The sequence below is a fragment of the Canis lupus genome, chromosome 25 (assembly GCF_048164855.1).
Source record: "Canis lupus baileyi chromosome 25, mCanLup2.hap1, whole genome shotgun sequence".
Taxonomy (NCBI): Eukaryota; Metazoa; Chordata; class Mammalia; order Carnivora; family Canidae; genus Canis; species Canis lupus.
In genome coordinates this window covers 17761328-17782656 of record NC_132862.1, presented here as the reverse complement: position 1 = coordinate 17782656, position 21329 = coordinate 17761328, and the positions used below count along the sequence as shown (strand labels likewise).

The following is a 21329-nucleotide window of genomic DNA, read 5'->3' as shown; positions in this document are numbered from 1 at the left end:
CTCAGGGTAAGTCTACACTCTATGCTATGTAACTAAGCTCTTCAAATAAGTTAAGACTCCTGTTAAAAGAAATACAAATAACAGACTGTACTAATTGAACACTGAAAGCATCTACACAGCAAGAGACACCATAAACAGATTTCAATATTTCATAAAGGTGCATTTCAAATTGGAAGGGAAATGATTAGTTATCCAAAAAAACAGTATCAAGACAACTGATGAGCTCTATGAAAAAAAAAAAAAAAAGTAAGTCAGCTCCCTAACTAAACTCCATACCAAAATGAATTCCAGATGGGGAGCTATTTCAACACCACCAACAAAACAAAAAAAAAATGAAAGCATCAGATGCCTAGGAGTAAGTATCAAAGAATTTAGTTTTATAATCTTAGACCACAGAAAGTCTTTGCAAACATAACACAAAACTAAAAAGTTATTTTTTATTAAAGTCTTATTTTTTAAAAGTAATCATTTGTGAGGAAGGAACCATGCCCAAAGTGGCTGTGACTGTCCCAAGGACCCTCCATCAGAGGTAGCGCTACAACAAAGTCCAAATCTTCCAATTCCTGATCCCAAAGCACATCACTATAGCAAGCTTAAAACTGAACTGCTGAATAAACAAAAAGAGCTCTTTCAAAACATGTACAGAATTTATAAAGCCAGAACACGAATTCAGTTCAAGTTATGTAAAATTCACGTTTATAAAAGTTGTCAGAAGTCCTACCATCAATTAGATGCCCTTTCTGCAATGCAAGCTAAAAGTAGATGCTACTGAACACAGGTCTTTCTAAGACAGTTGTTGCTCATACCAAGTGGGGGTAGTAGGAGAGGAGATACAAGAGCAAAGAAGAAAACAGTTTTTCATAAGAAAACAATTTTTAAATACTAGGAACATATACCTTAAGTAACCAAGGTATAAATAGTTTATGACATAGATACAAAGCCATGAAATCTGAAAGCATGTTACATACAACAACATACACATGTATATGTGACACTGGAAAAACTGGGCTGAACACACTTCAAGAAGCCATCAACTTTAGGATGCCTAATGAGTTGAACAGCAGTGGAGATAGCAGAAGACAAAGCTGACCAGCTTCCTGATTATCCTAGTTTCCACAGAGAATGCCTGAATGGATCATTTTATTCATTATTCACTAATTTTCCCTACAGACTGCCTCATGGGCTAACAAAATAATTTGTGAGAAAATTACAGCCATAGTTCTCCTGAATTGTCATGAGACACCTTTTAGAAATGATAATCCATAGAATGATACCAGACAAAATGATCGTCCATAAAAGGAAGTATTTGATCTATGACGACAGGTTTGAAGTATTTAACTTGATACCACTGATAATAAAGCAGACTAATATGCACAGATTTATAAAAACCTAGAAACACCCTCTATGTTGTTAATGGTTTTTACTATGTTTGATTAATCCTTACTTCCTTACTGTGGTCTTGATACAGCCAGTGCTTGAATAGTTATTAAACTTCATTTGTTGAAATATAAACAAAAATGTGATTCAAATGGCAATACAGGCCAACCAATCTTCACGCCCAAATGTCCTTTGAAGGTTTTAAATATTAATACCAACTTGGGATTTCTTTCTCAAGAACTCCTAACTTTCACTGTATAGAATGGTTCCCAAACTTCCACAAAAATGTGTAAGTTCTTCGCTGAAGCTCTTAACTTCTGAGCTCTACCCATCTTGAAATAGATCGGCTCATTACATAAAACTTCTGATAGAAAAGCTTAGAAGAAAGAGGTGAGGATCAAAGGAATAGAGAATAAGACATGCATAAGAGATCAGAAAGTTAACAGAAGAACCCAATCTAAGCATTGGTCCTGCAACATCGGTATCAACAAACTTAGAAGGTTTGAGTCTAGCATCTAGGAGTTTGGAAGGGCACTTCTTGTGGAAGCTGCCATGGCACATCTGGTTCTAAAACAGATTGCACTATATTAGATTCCCAGAACTACCATTTCAACATCTATAAATATACAATCTATTAAGAATTCTTAGTTTGAGAGGGGAAAAAAATGTTATGTTTATATAACTTACTTTTAAATGAATAGAAATGACTTAACTACTTTAAAAAGTAACTGTCTTTCTATTTAAAAAGCATACGTTTATTACCTGCTGAATTCCCACTGCATAGGTTTTCAAAAAGAATTCAGAAAATTCAAAGTATTCTTTTGTGACATTTCCTGGGCTTCCATATCTTAAAATACAAAGAGAAAATGTTTAAATACTATAAATTTTTAAAACAAAGCATGCTCACTAGTTTAAATATTGTCCCTTGTTGAAAGATCTATTCTCTTTGGCCAGAAAACTGACCCTCTCCCCTTTTCTACAAGCCCCAAGATGAAATCATGATGTGCTTGTTGTACTTAGATTCTGGGCCATACTTAAAATTTCAGCAGACACGTCCACCTACCTAACCAAGAATTTAACCAAGGGCAAATATTACAAATAAAAATGTTATATCTGATTTTTTTTAAATAAATGTTTCTATAATTAACTTTGACTAACTTGTCTATGGAGCTGAGTAGCCATGCACCTTCTTGTACAATTCCTATATATTTTCAATGAGCTAACCAATGTCATGTATCCATTCTTTTTTCACAGAGGAACAGAAAGGTCCAGAGAAGATGGTTCACTTCATTATGATCCCAAAGCCAACAATCAGTTAAGCCTACCTTAAAACAAAGGGTAACTTTTTTTGCCCACTCTGGCTTTTAAAGACAAATAATGATACACTGTGGAGCATCAAGAGACCTATCCAGCTTTACTGTGTCCAATACTGAAGTATTGATCATAAGATCATGAATCTAATAAAGAGAATTACCGTTCAAAGAGACGAGCTACAATATGCAGTGCCCATTTCTTACACTTCCACCAGACTAGTTCTGGTCTATCATCCTCATCAATCTGCAGAGTCTCCTAAGAGGACAAAAACATCCACATTAAATTTCTGCATAATAAAAGAGTTTATGCAAATAATAAAAGCAGAATAAATCTTGTTATAGAGTACATACTATTAAATGTGAGTTTAGATTGCCATAGAAATGCAAATTCTTTCTTATAGGTTGCTAGGTTGAAATTAAATAAGCAAAGCAAATTTCAACTAATGCTGTTGTTCACATTTATCTCCTATTTTCAAAAGGCCCAAATAAGTGGAAAACAAAATACAAAACACCATGTCCCTTGAGGAAACTCTGGGATGACAGAAAGGTTTTATATCTTGTCTTGGGTAACAGTAACACAGGTGTGTGTTTGTCAAAATTCACTAATCTGTTCCCTAAGTTCTGTGCATTTTGTATATAAATTAAACCTCAATATAATGTGTCCCAAGATATGGATAAAAGAAAGAGTACTGCACATTTGAAGACAAGCTGAAATTTTAAAATGTTACTTAGTTATTTTGACTAGTTTTGAGTTAATTTCATAAGTGACATATAGCATCATTGTTATTACAGATAAAAACAAGACACTATCTTTCACCTATCAACTGGCAAACTTAGAATTTAATGTAACAGATATTCTCAATCCCTACTTATTAAAGTTTAAGCCAGGACAATGTTTCTAGAGAGCACTTTACAAGATCTGTCAAAGCCTTAACCACTTCTAGGAGTTTTTCCAAAGAAAATAATCATGTATGTGCATAAAAATTTAACTACATCCTTATAGTTAAAACACTAACACCCTAAAGCCACCTAAATGTCCAGCAAATGAAACACTCCACAAAAATGATAGTATAAAAACATTCATATAAAAAATATTTATAAGAGATTTTAAATGAAAAATGAATTTCAAAACAGGACCTACATATACCATTTTTATTAATAAAATGTGCCTATATACAGACCCGGGGGGGGGGGGGGGGAAGACCAAAGCAATAAATACCAACTTTTAAAAATGGTTTTTATCATCTTTAGTAATATTAAATACAGTTATTTTTTTTAATTTTGCCTATCTGAACTTTATAAAAATGAGTATGTATTACTCTTTTCATTACAATAGTAATTTTTTTCCAAATAGCAAGCTAGGATAATAAATCAGTCTACCACAAACATCCCAAACCCTACTTTTCCCAGTTTTTCTCAACAAGAAGCCCTTTCTTACGGGAGGAACTGTCCTGTCAATAATAGTTCGAAAGATCTCCATCCATGCAGTCATGGTTTGGTTATTCACCAGCTGAAGAGGCAATGCATACTGAAAACAGAAGAACATCATCATCAAACAGCAATTCCTCCCTTCCAAAAAAGGCAGCATATGAAATGGCTAACATTTGACCACAAAAATGGTAATCTCATATGGTTTAACCTAAAATTTAACTTAAAATAGATCTAAAAGCATATGCAAATTAAAATTTTGAAAATCTAGAAATATGCATGCCATGAAATGTTTCTGTGGACTACTTTTTTAAAAGATTTTATTTATTTATTTGACAGACACACACACACACACGGCAGGGGGGAGCGGGGCTTGGAGGCTCGATCCCAGGACCCTGGGCTCATAACCTAAGCCGAAGGCAGACACCCAATGGACTGAGCCACCCAGGCACTCTAAACTACTTTTATTTTTTTTTAACTACTTTTAAATTAAAAAAAAAAAATCCTTTAATACAGTAAGGTCTCATTTATTCAGCATGAGATTCTAGAAAAGTGATTTTTACCATTTAACTCTTTGTGTGTCAAGTTTTTCATTTTAACCACTTTTTTCCCAGCTTTATTGAGATACCACTGACATACAACATTGTGTAAGATACACAATGTGATAATCTGACCATATATATATACACCTACACACACAGTATCATTAAAGGCACACACCAGAGAACTGCCTCAACCAGGCTAGTAATATATTAGGGACATCTTTCTAGAAGTGACACACAAGCTGAGACTTGGAGAAAGAGCACAAACTGGCCAGGGCATAAAGGACTAGAGTGTTCCAGACAGAAAGACAGTATTTCAGAGGCTCAGAATGAGACAGAGCATGACCAAATGAAGTAGATACCTGGTCAGGATGGCTAGAGTACAAAGTACAAAGGTAAGAACAGTAAAAGATAAGGTAGACCGATGAAGGGTTTTATAGGCTATGTTAAGAAGTTCCCAGTTTAAGTGCAATGGGGAGTTGTTAGATCCTACAATAGGGAGCTGAAGAGGTACAGATTCCGGGTTAGTGGGTTAAGTGACTAAGAGTTCACGTCTGAACAAACTGAATTCTGGAGTATGATTGTAATATCCACGTGCCCTGTACACAATAAACATTTACTTAATGCTACTTAGACAAAAATCAATTTAATTGTATCATACGTTTTAAAACAAACTTTTCTGCCTCTTTCCAAACTAGCAAACATTAACTTTGTACTTACCTTATCATTATATCATGCCTTTTAAAGCTGCCTAAATTTTTGTTTCCAGGATTCCCAGAGGGAGCATATTACTTTGGTAGTATATAATACAGTACCAAAATGATGAAAAATCTTGAGGTTTTGCACTGGTTTTTTTAGGTTTGTAGCAGCATATGTTGAGAAAAAACTTTTAGACTTTGCCCTCTTAGCAAATCAGAGGTAGAGGCTTTAGGAAAATTATTTCAAGAGCCTGGTCTTACTTCCTGATTCCTACGATGCTTCTCCAATGGGAAGGGCAGTCTAGCCTCAGTATAAATGGGATATTACTATATCCAGTAGCAAAACCTCTCTCTGAATAAAAAACATTTGCCTCAGAGTAAAGTGATTCTCCCAAGGAAACTTCCTGAATGGTGCTTATTAATAAAAAGCCAGGGCAGCCCAGGTGGCTCAGCGGTTTAGCGCTGCCTTCAGCCCAGGGTGTGATCCTGGAGACCCAGGATTGAGTCCCGCATCAGGCTCCCTGCATGGAGCCTGCTTCTCCCTCTGCCTCTCTCTCTCTCTCTGCCTCTCTCTCTCTCTCTCTCTCTCTGCCTCTCTCTCTCTCTCTCTTTGCGTGTGTGTCTCTCATGAATAAATAAAATCTTTTAAAAGAAAAAAAAAAGCCAAAGGCACCATATATCTTCCTTTCCTATTACTTTAAAAGAACAGTAGGGGGGCAGGGAGGATAGTTTCCTAGTATCCTAGTATCTTCCCACCTCAGATTTACTTCCTCTCCATCTTCCCTTTCCCTGCTAAGCTGGAAGAAAAAAAATTACTTCAGACCACCCTTTATAAAAAGTTTAAAAGATGAGGGGTGCCTGGGTGGCACAGTTGGTTGAGCATCCTACTACTCTTGGTGTCGACTCCGGTCTTGATCTCAAGATTGTGAGATTGAGCCTCATGTTGGACTCTGTGCTGAGTGCAGAGATTCGCCCTCTCCCTCTGCCTCTCCCCCCACTCCCCCTCTCTCTATCTCTCTCTAAAATTAATAAATCTTTAAAAAAAAGTTTAAAAGAGGAGTCTAGGGGAGCCCAGGTGGCTCAGTGGTTTAGCACTGCCTTCAGCCCAGGGCGTGATCCTGCAGACCCAGGATTGAGTCCCACATCAGGTTCCCTGCATGGAGCCTGCTTCTCCCTCTGCCTGTGTCTCCGCCTCTCTCTGTGTCTCTCATGAATAAATAAATAAAATCTTGAAAAAAAAATAAAATAAAATAAATAAAAGAGGAGTCTAAAAATATAAATCTTTATTGCAGTGGAATATTCTAAAACATTACAAAAGTACTTAAGTGACATAACAGCCAAAAACAAAACCAACTATCTTGGCTCTCTAGCTTGACAACACCACCCTCTTACATGACTGATCTAACTAAAAAAAAAAGGATGTAACAGAGTTTGACTCATTCATCATCAAACACTTTAAACAAACTAAAAACAATTATTCTTCCTCCACCCAGATCTAAATACTTTATCCAACTCTCCCAAGGATTAAATTTTAAATATTTTTATATCTAACACATTCCATCTCTGTCCTCTTCTAATTATTTTTTAGACTCTCATATTAATATTCTTTATAGCTTTCAGATAAGACAAAGGAAGTATTTTAAATGAGAGAAAATGAAGCACTAAATCTTTGTTAGCTTTAAATTGGGTCACACTGCAAAGAAACTATCACCCGTATGATTTCCCAGTAAAAGAGGGACCCTCTTCTTTTCCTTCTTCTTTTCCTATAAGCCTAACTTATCAACAGGCAGAATGTTACTGATGGATGAGTCAAATAATCTCTGGCAGTTTTAATTACTCTGGTTCTTCCTCACTGACACTTCAGACACTGGATCAAAAGGCATAGTCAATGAATCTCAGCTCTGCCCCTAAGATAAACGTGGACAATTAAGTTAATTTCTGTGAGCTTGTTCCTTCATAGGATTTTTTTAAAAAGAATTACATGTGGGAATATATAATAACCTTTAACATATTGACACTCATTAGGCACTTTCCATGTCAGGCAGAAATACAAGGTCCTATATTTACCTTCTGCAACAGAAACTTACCTGAACAAGTGCATAAAAGATTTTCAGAATCTGCTTCTGTAGTAAAACAGAATAATGTGAGGAATCAGGAAGGAGTTGCATGATTTGTTGTTGAATACGAGGCAGAAATATCTGCATTGCTGCTATAAGAGGCTCTCTTTCCTCTGCTTTCTTATATCTACATGTGCAAAGACAAAAAGAGAAAAAAATAATTCCCCCCCTACAAAAAGGAGCTATAAATAATGAATGAAAAAAAATTTTTTTAATATATGTTTTTTAACTAGATAAAGCTAATGAAACAAAAACATTCCAAACACTGGCTTACATTTTGTTTGGATTCTTAGAATAAACTTGAAAGAGAGTGGGAAAGAACATATCCCTCTGTTAGGCAGAGAAACCTAAAATCTTTCCAAAAACAGTTAAATTGATTTAAAACAATTCTACACTATTTTGCAAATTTCCAAAATGAATTTTTCTATGACTTACATTAATTTTCATCATACCACAATTCTTCCTATAAAATACAAGTTGATACTCCTGTTTAAATAGACATTCCTATGATATAACAAATAATGCAGGGGAAAAAAACATTTCTTCTTGTAATATACTAAGTTGAGATGTTAAAATAGTTTGCAAACTCAGGTGCTCATAGATCACTTTGATGCTCCAAATCTCAAATATCTTCTAAAAACTCTAAAAAGTCTGAACTAATTAGTTTTTTTAAAGGTACACTACAGGACCCTGCATACATAAAGAGCAACCCTCTTAGAAACCAGAAAGCAACTGCTATTAAATGTGATGCTCACTAGTCTCCTATGTCCCGGGCAACTTTTATGGCAAAGGATGTCACTAGCAACGAAACTTTAACATTTTCTATTTTGTATCCAGAAAGATAAATATTTGGTTTACTTAATAATGTGCTCACTTGAAGAACTTAAATATTAAGGTACCCCTCTCTCCCTCTCTCTCTCTCTCTCTCTCTCTCTCTCTCTCTCTCTCTCTCTGAGTTTCCAAGGAAAGCTGTTAATAAATGGGCCTCTGAAACTGGCAAATGAATTCAAGAAACACTGCATATCTTATCACTTAGAGATTAGCTATGTACATTAGTAAATTAAAGGTTCTTTGAATAACTATAGTAAATAAACATGTTTGTGCTTAACCCAACAATTCCCAAACTACCCTGATTCTGCAGAACACCCACACAGCAGACCTCTCTGCATAGAGAGGTGAATTTAATTCTAAGTAACACAAGACTGGTATCTTTAGCCAATAGAAATCAACTTACTCATACGTCTTCACCAGTTGATACAGACATAATAAACTGCCAAGCCAGCTTCCACTGCTCTGTGATTGCAAGTAATAGTCTATCTTGTCGACTACCGCTGGCCAGTGACCAGGGAAATCATATTTAATGATGGCACGGAGACACATTGTTAACTGGACTCTATAAGGTGGGGGGGGGAAAAGTCCAAAATCTAAGTAGTTATAAATATCAGGTTTCAAACACCTTTAATATTTTACCCAAAAGCACTCTAACCCCTATTTACCTATATTATATAGTTACATATCTCGGGGAAGGGGAAAAAAGAAAAGTTCTATAAAGAAAAACCACCTTAGTAGCTCCATTTCCTGAAAATAAACAGAATAGGTAATTTCCTACAATGAATGAAAACTTTCAAATGGGATTATCCTAAATACTGCCTTGGGGAGAAAAAAATCTAAAACTAAAAATTCATTTAAAAATTTTCAAAAAAAAAGAATGAATCTACCACAGCTCTGCAAATTTTCCCCAGCTTGTTACCTTTTGTATTTTGGTTATCACATCCTAAGGGGGAAACAAAACAAAATAAATAAAATATTGTGTCATTTCAACTGGAAAAACTTAGCCTAAAAATAGCCAAAGTAGATAAAACAGAGGCTGACATAACAGTAGGAAGCATCTCTGTTGAGTCAAAACCTTGAAACATCCATTATCAGTTAATAGCCAACACAGTATGCTGCTCCTATCAAAGCTTCCTGAGACAGCAATTGTCCTTTAGACTAAATAAGAAACAAGTATTAGCTGGTAGTTCTTAAAGAGGAAAGCTAAGTTTTCTGCAAAGAAATGAAGAAAAAAGCAGTAAGAAAGACATAAAACAGAGAGAATTCTCTTTAATAAAACTACAAATTTTAATAAAAGATGTGATCTCATTATATTTATGTCAGTAACCATTTCCTCAATGGGATCCCTACTGTAACTAAGATTGGAAAAAAAAAATGAGGAAAAAATTTCTCTCCCACAAACTATCAATATGTCCTTATATGGTCATTTGCAAATGGTTAGAAAGTGAACCTTGCTAAATTAGGATTGCATAATGCAAAAAAAAAACAAAAAAAAAACGCATGTGTTCAGTTGGCTAATAACTTCCATTCACGGAAATGAAACACACAAAAAAGAATGCCATTTCTCTATGTTACCAAATCCCTTTGAAAAATTTCCTTTGCCATGCTCTTAAACTTTAAGAATAGTTCTTCATGAATTATTACCAATAAGCCTTCAGGATATAAAAGAAGCAACTGTCTCATAATAAAGATAAAAGTCCCCTTTTGTGTCACCAGCAGTTGTTTCTAAACAATAAGTAGGTTATTTTTGTGGGCAGTAAAACTGAAACTTGTCATTTCTTCAGATTTTACCTTCTGGAGACCTCCCAGTCCCTTCTTACTCCAACCAACCAAAGAATGGCTATGAGCAGCCATCCATCCCTTCGTACCTTACTATGTAGAAGCATTACAAGATTCAGACGGAACTGAAAGTGTAAAGATTCTAACAAGACATGGACACACGATGGTGCCAGAAGGGGAACCACTGCTGGGCACCCATTGAGAATAATAGTGATTTTCTTTAATCTGTACACATCCTTTCTCCTCTTAACTAACAAAAGAGCCACACAGAGAGGAGTTCAATGTTTGTTCTCCTTCCTTGCTGTTTCCCTCACAGGTTCTTCCCTATTCCTCCTGCTTAGGACATAATGTACATTAGACACTCAGGGATAAAGCAATAGCTCATCTGTGGACGTTAAACAATTTCATCCCCCTGCGTCAGTTTCACCTCTTTCCCTCTTCCATTTTCAATAGAAATCTAATTACTAGCTCACAAGAAAAGGATTTCTTTTTCCTATTTTATTTATTTTTTAAGATTTATTTATTTATTCATGAGAGACAGACTGAGAGAGAGAGAGAGAGGCAGACACAGGCAGAGGGAGAAGCAGACTCCTCACAGGGAGCCTGATGTGGGACTCGATCCTGGATCCCAGGATCATGACCTGAGCTGAAGGCAGGCGCCCAACAGCTGAGCCACCCAGGCATCCCTGTTTTTCCTATTTTAAAACTGCAAAATGTTTGTGACTCTGCAGCTCTGCTGTGAAATAGCAGAAGCCGCCGGCATTATGTGCGCACCTTAATCGAAATTAAAGATCCAGTTCCCCAGTTATAGTAGCCACATTTCAAGTACTCAATAGCCACAGACTCCACATGGACACAGAAGATTTCCATCATCACAAAAAGGTCTACTGGACAGTGCTGCCCAAGAGCATCTAACCTAAATTTTAAAAACCAGAGCCAATTTTCTATCCTGTCTTCTCCAAAGAAAAAGATACTCAGTTCAAAAAAGGAATGAAAAGATAGGTAAAGTTTAAAGAAAAGTGGTAGGTTAAAACTCCCAGGAATCAATTTCCCTGCCAGGGGGGGAAGAAAGCAGATAGTAAAAAGTAAAGAGATCATAACTAAAAACATAGGTTATTTAAGTAGCAGGGATTTATATAATCTTAGTTAACTTTGATTTTTGCCTTAACTGGCAACGTACGGCAACTAAATCTTTTCCAAAATATTGAGACAAAGATTACAAATGCAAAGACAAATAGGTAAAAGAGTATTTTTGGAGTGCCCACCTTCATTATTTTATCTCTCTAGGAATACAAACTTGAGACTGATGATTAAATCCAACCTCTCCCAAACATTCTATGCTTCCTACTAATCATATGTAGTATAATGTACCTCACTAAATCTGGAGACCGAATTATTCCTTCCACGATGTTATCACGTATTTGCTGGCGATCATTTTCATGAATGTTGAATGGAAATACTGCTTCTCCCGGGGGAGGTTCTCGGTCAGGCCAGTACTGTGTCACCATGTTCTTTAAGTAAATGGCAGCTAAGGTAGAGAAAAATATGCTAATGTAGCAGTATTAAGAAGATGGCTTTAATTCAGCTTTAGAGAGCACGAAAGGCTGAGCCCTTCACTACTAAACATGATACTCAGCAAAAATGGAAAAAAATCTTACAATTATAAAAAGCCAAGTGAGGAAAGGAAATGTGTAAGAATTTAAAGTTTCTCATTAGCTGGTAAAGCAAATCTAAGCAGAAAACTTTTCATTATATCAGGTTTCAGAGTTTATAGGACAGAAAAATGATCTAGGAATCAAGTATATATATGCTGAGAATAAATATAAGGTAGTCTAAATGAAACTCCACTAACTGTATTTTGATAGCATAAAGATCATACTGTTCCTAATGACTAATGCTGAGTCCACAACAGGTGAAATTCTACCGTCCTTCATATACACTGCTTTTCTTGTTTTTGTTTTTGTTTTTTCCTTCACTGGCCACTATTCTACACTACCATATTTGAAATATTGCTAATTTCTATCAAACCCTTCTGAAATATTTACCACTTGTAAATTAAACAATAAGGAAAAAAGACATCAATCTTCAAATATCTTTGTAAAATCTCAGGAAATTTCTTATCTATTTCATCAAAATACATAATAATTTTGTTCCTATTCTGTGTAACCATCTTCAATAGTTAGCAAATGGCTTCTGAAAGAAATAAACTGATGTATGACGACCGGGTTTTGATAGGGAATGTGAAGCTTTCTAACTATTCCAGCTGAACACAGAATGTAAATAAATACTTGTAACATGATATATAGAGATAATACATAAGAATAAAGAGATGTGCTCTGCAAAGCATTATAACTGTCTTCTCTTGAGTTTCTCCTCCCTCTTCTTCCCCCACCCCACCGTCCCTTCATCCCAATTTTACATAAAACTAAACTGGCTCACAAGTATTATGACACCGAGAATAAACCAACACGTTCTACACTGAATATATATAACTGAAATTTAATGAAATGATGAACTTGACATACTATATGTTCCTCTTTCATTAGTTTTGATTCAGTCAAGGTCTGAAAAAGAGAATTCCATTTGAGATTTCCATTTTTTTTTTATAAAAACAAAAATTATTTGAGAAAGAGAGAGGAGGCAGGGCTTACTTGTTTCTAATCAGACTACACAAGCTCTAGACTAAGTACCTACCATCTTTTATCCCAGTACATTTATTATATTATCGGCAATAAGAATTTGGACTATTGAAAAAATGAATAAATGATCTAAGAATATGGCCCACCCTGTCAGTAGTTCAAACTGATTTCATTAATCTCTGCAAAAAGAAAATCAGCTACATTATACACAAAACCAAATTTTAATCCTATAGAAGAAGCTTGAAAATAAACTGCAAAGTTCAGACAGCAGAGATACAGACATGGTAAAATCGTGGACTTATTTATAATTCAGTCGTTAAATGTCATTAACTTTACTACTAAAAACTATTTTTATTATCGGGCACTATACAGGATGGCCTATGTAAAAGGCACACTAATTTGTAAATGTTAAAATAAATCCTCAATTAGAGTCATCTGGGTGGCTCAATCAGTTAAGCATCTGACTCTTGATTTCAGTTCAGATCATGATTTCAGGGTCCTGAGATTCAGCTCCTCATTGGACTCCACACTCAGTGCAGAGTCGGTTTGTCCCTCCTTCTTTCCATTTTGCGTCCATACACATATGCACTTTCTCTCTCAAATAAATAAAATCTTTTTTAAAAATTAAATCCTCAATTACTTAAAATAAAATTGAGCATAATGTAATAATTTAATAAGAGAATATTAGTTTCTCTTACAGATAATCATGGATTGCTAAGAATAATGAAAAAAAAGTACCAAAGATAATTCAAACTATCAATAATCTAAAAATCTCCCTTTAATTATTTTTTTAAGATTTATTTATTTATGAGAGACACAGAAAGAGAGGTAAAACACAGGCTGAGGGAGGAAAAGCAGGCTCCATGCGAGGAGCCGTATGTGGGACTCGATCCTGGGAATCTGGAATCAGGCCCTGAGCCAAAGGCAGACGCTCAACCACTGAACCATCCAGGTGTCCCTCCCTTTAATTATTTAAAGACACCTATCTAACCATTTACCAGAGCTAACAAAACACAAATATCATCTTCATCCAGTCATAAAGGAATTAAACCTGGTTTTTCTACAAAATCCACTTACCATGCTAAGCCTCTGAAGTTTGAAATTAACTTTGTAAAGCATACGCACAGTTCTCTCCTTCTCAGATACAACAAATCATCACGTAAGCCCTATGCCCTGGACTCAGACTCACAACTACAAAAATACTACCCCCAAGCCAAAAAATTAAGAACTGAATATTCTGCAGAACTATGCCTTCCTATTTAATATTAGCATAATTTTTTACATTTTTATGCAGGCTGATTTTTTTTTTTTTTTAAGCAAAGATCACATCATTCTTTTAAATGTCATGATAAAATGATAAATTACCTGCCTGGGTGTTGCCATAAGGTTCTTGGGACATCCTTGTATTTTAATAATAAATAGGGTAGAAAATTTATAAGTGGCATTTAAATTCAGGATAGTTATAGAATTTAATACTGTGTATTTCAGATTCAACGATAAAATGGATTATCTAGGAGAGATAACTGTCCTAATAAACTAAAAAATTAACAACTAAGATAAACTCCTGTGACTAACAGATTTGAAATCTACATAATTTATGAAGAAAAACTGCCTACAAATGCTATTTACATTTCATATCAAAACTTTTTTATCTAAGTTATTAAGATTCAAAGTTGCATAGATGATATGAGGAACCTAACATTTAATTCAGTGTTAATACAAAAGTAAACAAAAGCAACTTAGTGAGAAGATTCAAAAAAAAATTTTTTTTTAAAGATTTTATCAATTCATGAGAGACACAGAGAGAAAGAGAAAGGGGCAAAGACACAGGCAGAGGGAGAAGCAGGCTCCATGCAGGGAGCCCGACACGGGACTCGATCCCAGGTCTCCAGGATCATGCCCTGGGCTGAAGGCAGCGCCAAACCACTGAGCCACCCAGGTTGCCCAAGATTCAAAATTCTAAATGTTAATATCATTACTATCCATTGACCCAGCATTTCCATTTCTTCATTTATTCTTTGAAAATATTCCCACAAGTATCCAGAGATAAATCTAAAGAGCCTCATTATAGCTTTGCCTCTATCAATAATAACAGAGACAATCAAGGAAATATCCATCAAGTTGTTTAAATAAACTATAGTAGTTCTGTACAAAGAAATAATGAACAATTGTGATAAAGCATAAAGTACACATATCTGCATATACACTGACATGCAACACCCCCCCTCAAGAGTATATGTTCAATGGAAAAAGTTACAAAACACCATGTGTAATAAAAACAATGTTTGTTACATTTTAAAACCATTGTATCGGGCAGCCCCAGAGGCGCAGCAGTTTAGCACCGCCTGCAGCCTGGGGTGTGATCCTGGAGACCAGGGATCAAGTCCCACATCCGGCTCCCTGCATGGAGCCTGCTTCTCCCTCTGTCTGTGTCTCTGCCTCTCTGCCTGCCTCTCTCTCTCTCTCTCTCTCTCTCTCTGCCTCTGAATAAATAAAAAAGAAAATAAATAAATAAATAAATAAATAAATAAAGCAAGCCATTGTATCTATAGGAGAAAAAAAGAATAGGAGAACCTGCCAAAGTTGAGGACAGCTACCTTTAGGGGTGGAATTAAGGGCAATCCAATGAGTTTTTGTAATGTTTATATGTAAAGAAGACATATTAAATCAAACTGCTTTAAGATCTTTAAAAATACTATTTTTACAAAGACTCACAGGACCTTCACAATGGCCCTATAAAATTAAAATAGGTTCCACTTAGCAAAATGTAATTTTAGAACAGCCCTATTTTATAAAACAAAGATTAAACAACTCAGAGTTATGGTTTCAGAAAATCTACATACAAGTCTTATAAACCTTACTAAAGTACCAAATAATTGCAACGTTGTGTTTTTCCATAGGTTTTTCTTAACAACAAAGAGATCTTTTAGGAAATCATACATATTACTACAAGTATTTTCCCACAGCTAATGATTCCTTACCTTTTTTTGCTGTTGTGTTCAAGGAAAATTACTTTTATCAGCATGTAGAGTATAATCCTACCTGTATAAAATTGTTGATCTTTCCTTCTACCGACCTGCAAAGACTAATGTTCACCTAATGTTAATGATGGCCATTTCTGAGCAATGAGTATTGAATAATTGTTTTACTTTCATCTCTGTATTTTTCTGTATTGACCAAATTATTTATAATGAGTATATACTGAGTGACATGATTTTTAAAAACGTTTTAAATATCAATTGTTTTTAATTAGCATTTGTTGTTTTACTTCCTTTATCTTGAAATTACCACCTTTCAGGACTCATGACACTCCAAGACTGTCTCCCATTTTTTTACCTTCTGGGCTCTAAGGACCAGCTCATTAAAAAGGCAAAAAGAGGAACACACAACATCATGGAACTACCGTAAAATCCCACAGATTTGAAAGTAAGTCTCATATTTAAAACAAAAGTCCAGGGACGCCTGGGTGGCTTAGCGGTTGAGCATCTGCCTTTGGCTCAGGGTACAATCCTGGGGTCCTGGAATCAAGTCCCACATCAGGCTCCCTGCATGGAGCCTGCTTTTCCTTCTGCCTGTCTCTCTGCCTCTCTCTCTCTGTGTGTCTCTCATGAATAAATAAATAAAATCTTTTAAAAAATAAAAATAAAATAAAACAAAAGTCCTGTTCCCCAAACATGTGTTTAGGAACATATGTGTACATATTACCTCCATGATCTGACTTATGAATGGAGCTCAAATCCACATACATAAATTCAGTTTTCATCTTTGGACCCAAAGGGTCGGCCACCAGGAATAACAAAATTAGGGATATTAATCCATTAAAAGTGTGAAAGCTAAGGGGGAAAATGGCAAAGTTTCAGAGGCAAGGAATTGGCAGGAGAAAAGGAGTGGAAAGGCTAGGAGAGGTATAAGAGCCTTGTATCTATTGCTAAGTTTCCAGGGAAAACAAAAGTGAGTTTTTAAGCCATTAGAAATACTTTGTGTGCTTCCTATTTTTTGAAGAAACCACAGATATAAATAATTTTATAAAGGATGAGAAACCTACTTACCTGCCTGGCGTACTGGGAATTCCACATGGTCAGAGACTATAATCCGAAGTAAACTGGGGGCAAAGTTGATAATCTTGTAGGACTGAAATTACAAAGAAATATTTATAAAATAGGGGCTTTAAATGAGTAACAGCGCTGTTACTGAATACATTGCTGTCCAAATAAAAGGAAAACTTTTAAAACGAGAGAAATTCTCTAAGGCAAATTAAGATCACCAAAATATTTCAAATCAAAATTAGAATAAATTGGAATAAACTGATGAATAAAGGGGTATGAATATTTCTATGTTTTTTTTAACATATATTGTCAAAATGCTCTCCAGAATGTAGCAATTTACACTCCCACGAGTAGTACATGCCCACCTATCCAATACAAGGTTAAGCATTATCATTTCTTCAAAACTGACTCATATTTTAAACTGCATTTCTACTAAGTTAGAATTTATCTGGGATGCCTGGGTGGCTCAACGGTTGAGCGTCTGCCTTTGGCTCAGGGTGTGATCCCGGGGTCCAGGATCAAGTCCCACATCAGGCTTCTTGTATGGAGCCTGTTTCTCTGCCTCTCTCTCTCTCTCTCTCTCTCACTCTCTCTCTCTGTCTCTCATGAATAAATAAAATCTTAAAAAAAAAAGAATCTATCCTTTTTGCTGGCTATTTGTTTTCTTCTACAAATCCTTATTCTCTTTATCTTTTTTTGAACAGAATATTTGTTTTATTCTCAATAAATCCTAAGAGCTATTTATGAATTTAAAATCTTAACCTATTATTAGACCTATACATTGCAAGTGTTTCTTCCTAGCTTATTTGTGCTTCAGTTTTGCTTAACAGTATGTTTGATAAACAGAAACATGGAAAACATGGGCTACAGAAAACAGCAGATCCAACACAGGAAAACAGACAAGATAATATCAATTATCTGTGCATGAGCTATGGAGAGGAACCAGGCCAGATTCGAACAATGTGCCTCACCAGACAGTGTTGAGAGTCGTCATCACCAGCTGCCCTCGGTTGGTGGAGCATCTTTTGAACCTGACCCCCAATAAGCCTATGCTGAAGTGCCTGCTGTCACTCTGTGCCCCACCCCACCCCACCCCCAAAGTTCTACTTTGTCCTACTCCTGAGTTTGGACAAGGGGACTTTAGTAGTTAAAAAAAACAAAAATACAAAGCAACTCATTCCGTCTCATAATACTCTCTCCAGATATCTAGTACCTGGACCAGGTTACCATCCTGCCATATTCCCAGAGCTTACACTTGGCCTTGCCGGCTGACATTCCCAGAAAGGACTCATAAATTCTCAGTAAGGCTAAAGCCAACAGTGATGAAGAGAATCTATTCAGCGTACCTTCTCCCAGGAGCCTGGATCTACGGAGGCATCCTATTCAATATAACACTAGGTTTATGTATACCACTCAACTTTTTATCACCTTTCCTACTCATTTAATTCATAAGAGCATTTATTAAAATAAATGTCTGACTAAAAAATTTGGAGAAAATTGGCGTCTTTAAAATATTGATCTTTCCCACCGAAGAACATTATGCTTTCCAAAAATCTTAATCTTAATAATTGTTCTTCCATTCATTCATCCTGTGTAAATCTCAGAATCTTAAGCCTGTCATATATAAAGTAAGTTCTCTTTTAATCAAAATTGAAACCACCATTTTAAAGTAGTTTTTAGGAAAACAGATTTCTTTCAACAGCAGTTTACAGGAGTCAAAATTAATACACATTTAGCCCAAACTTCTAACCTTAAAACATCCATAGCTTAGTTCCAATCTCTAGAATTTAGATACATATCTTATTACACATAAGTACAAAATAACCTGTACACTTAGATTAATGGTACCTATTTAAAAGTAGTTATTGTGGAGACTGCTTTCATTTCAACACTGTTGCCTTTGTACCCATTTTGGAACTCCTCTTTTTGCAACTGCCTGCCATTTGAATGAACTTGTGCAACTTTTTGTCTTCTCCTGTCAGCCTTGATTCAAACTATGTTAATTTGACCAGCTAAAACATCCAGGGGTAAATTCAGATAAAGGCTCATACTACTTTCCTCACAAATGTTTATCCACTTTCTTTTTCCACCTTGGGAGGAAAAAAAGACATTTCTTGATATTTACTTTGTATCCGTGAAGTTTTCTGAAAATAGTTTACTTACTTAACGTAATTCTGCATCTGTTGAGAACTCACTTAAAGACCTGCTGTTTCCCATTCTCTGCCCTACCACTCCCACCACATTAACTTTGCTAGTCCTTCTAACATACCACACTGAAGGCTTCTATTGGACTAGCTCATCCCTCTGTTCCTTTCCCAGTTCTTCACCTGGTTCACTCCTTCACAACATCTAGGTCTCTGCTCAATATCACCCTTCAGAGAATGACTACACTATTTCTACCCCCAACACTGTCTCTCCAGGACTTTACCATCTATAGCACTTATGACCTGGTATTTTATCGTTTACTTGTCTGGATCCCCAACAAGAATGCAAGCTCTGTGAAAGCTGAGCCTTGTGTTAGTGTCTGCATTATAACTCAATAAATATGTTATTCACATAAGCAAACTCTCTTAAAGGGCGATAAAAATAATATAGACAGGGATGGTTGGGTGGCTCAGCAGTTGAGCACTTGCCTTCACACCCAGGGCATGATCCTGGAGTCACAGGATCGAGTCCCACATGGGGCTCCCTGCATGGAGCCTGCTTCTCCCTCTGCCTGTGTCTCTGCCCACCCCCCTCAATCTCTCTCTCTCTCTCTCTCTCATGAATAAATAAATAAATCTTTAAAAAATAATAATAATAGAGACAGATGTATGGAAGCAGGGGTTCCAAAGCTCGGCAAGAAAGTAATTCTTTTTATTTCCCTATTGAGGCCATGTGGAGAATGCTTTATTAAAAGAACGTACCTTTGTGGATGAGTTACTAGAGCAAGATATCTACCCATTCCTACTTCCCTTTGCTGCTCTGGGCCCAGAGACAAGGAAGATTGTGCACAGGATGCATTCTTAACATCCTAAGATAAAACTGAAAATATGTTGTCCCAGGACCCCTAAGTGGCTCAGTCAATTAAGCTTCCAACTCAGGTCGTGATCTTAGGGTCATGAGATTGATCCCCATGTCTGCTGAAGTTTCTCTCTCTCTCTGCCCCTCCACACGCTCACAAGCTCTCTTTCTCTCTAAAATAAATAATCTTTAAAAAGAAAAAAAGAAGAAGAAGAAGAAGAAAAAAAAAATGAAAATATGTTTTCCCACAGAAACAATATCACACAGAGCAATCAAGGAACCAGTCACTGGTAACAAAAATATGTTGGTTACAGAAAAACATAGCTCCAAACAAGAATTTATCCTTCAGAACAGAGGCTGTTATGTTTTGAAACTGCCTACTCTCCTACATGGCAATTGACAAATCATCAGTACACTGCAGAAGCTGCTCCTACTTCTTACACAGAGCATATGTGCTGTGGGGGGACCTAGACTAAAATACATGAGCTGGACCCTAATCACTTATGGTAGATTACCCACCCATTTATCCAACAAAGCCGGATATTACAGCAATGATAAAAAATAAGCACACAAAACCCAACATTATAATCATATTTTACTACAAGGTTATGTTGCGGTATACTTGTCTTCTACTTACAGATAATTCAAAAAAAAATACTTAGAGCATATTACAATTAAAAGCATTATACAAAATATGAATGCTAAAAGAGTGGCATAGCAATAAGCTCCTTTTACAAGTTACAGAGGAAATTACAGCCCGGGATGAAACGGGTGGATATGGGACAGGGCAAGAGTTTGGATGAAATAGATGTGAACTGAAATACCACAAAGAAAGAAAATGTAGAATTGGGTCCCGAACGTCTCTTCTAGTTCTGCAGGCTTTCCCATCAACCCTTCCCCTTCTATACAGTCAACTGCACTTATACGCTGATGAATCAGAAACAAAGCAAGGACAGGCTAACGGAGGCAGGAAAGTATAACATGATATCAAAGATATGATCCCTCCTGACACTAGCAAAATAACATCTGGCCTCATTGTGAAGAGAAGGGGGTCACCAGCAGGCCAACTCCCCTGTTCATACTAATAGACTGCAACTTCAGCTCTTGCTTTGTTCCTTCTAACCAATCCCTGGGTTACTGTTCTTCTAGCCAATCGACATATAGTACCTCTGCTCTGCAAAGCCTGGAACAGGTACTCACTTTAACTTTCCCCTATTCTGAGCGAGAGTCCTTTTCTTTTTGAGGTAACAGCACATTCTCTTTATGCTTCAGTTTAACTCAACCTCTCCAGTGTTTTCACTCTCCCTTTTATCTCTTGGGAATCCTGAATTCACACTTACTCCAAACACCATCCAGATCTCCCACTGGATTTCAAAGATTTAAAATGCACAACTGCACTTTAAAGTCAACTCCAACCAGGGAAAACCTTAGTGAACTCTGGCAGAAACTTTTACTTGAGACAGCTGCTCTCACACTTGAGGAAGCACCCAATCACCTACCTAGCTAATTAAAACATAATCGGGGCCCACCCCCCAGAGTTTCTAATTCTCTAACCT

General features: G+C 36.2%; 1 protein-coding gene across 3 annotated transcripts in view; it reads right to left on the bottom strand.

Moving 5' to 3' along the window:
• IPO8 (importin 8) overlaps positions 1-21329 on the bottom strand; it is a 71137-nt gene that overhangs the window by 47855 nt on the left and 1953 nt on the right. Inside the window, exons 2-8 of one of the 3 annotated variants that reach the window (XM_072798470.1) lie at positions 16774-16855; positions 11457-11613; positions 8710-8868; positions 7446-7602; positions 4129-4218; positions 2852-2946; positions 2140-2224 (exon numbers count right to left, since the gene is read on the bottom strand). In XM_072798470.1, coding sequence (XP_072654571.1) covers positions 2140-2224; positions 2852-2946; positions 4129-4218; positions 7446-7602; positions 8710-8868; positions 11457-11613; positions 16774-16855 — 825 coding nt within the window. The remainder of the gene's footprint in view (positions 1-2139; positions 2225-2851; positions 2947-4128; positions 4219-7445; positions 7603-8709; positions 8869-11456; positions 11614-16773; positions 16856-21329) is intronic. The other 2 variants (XM_072798471.1, XM_072798472.1) reach the window with 2 other exon arrangements.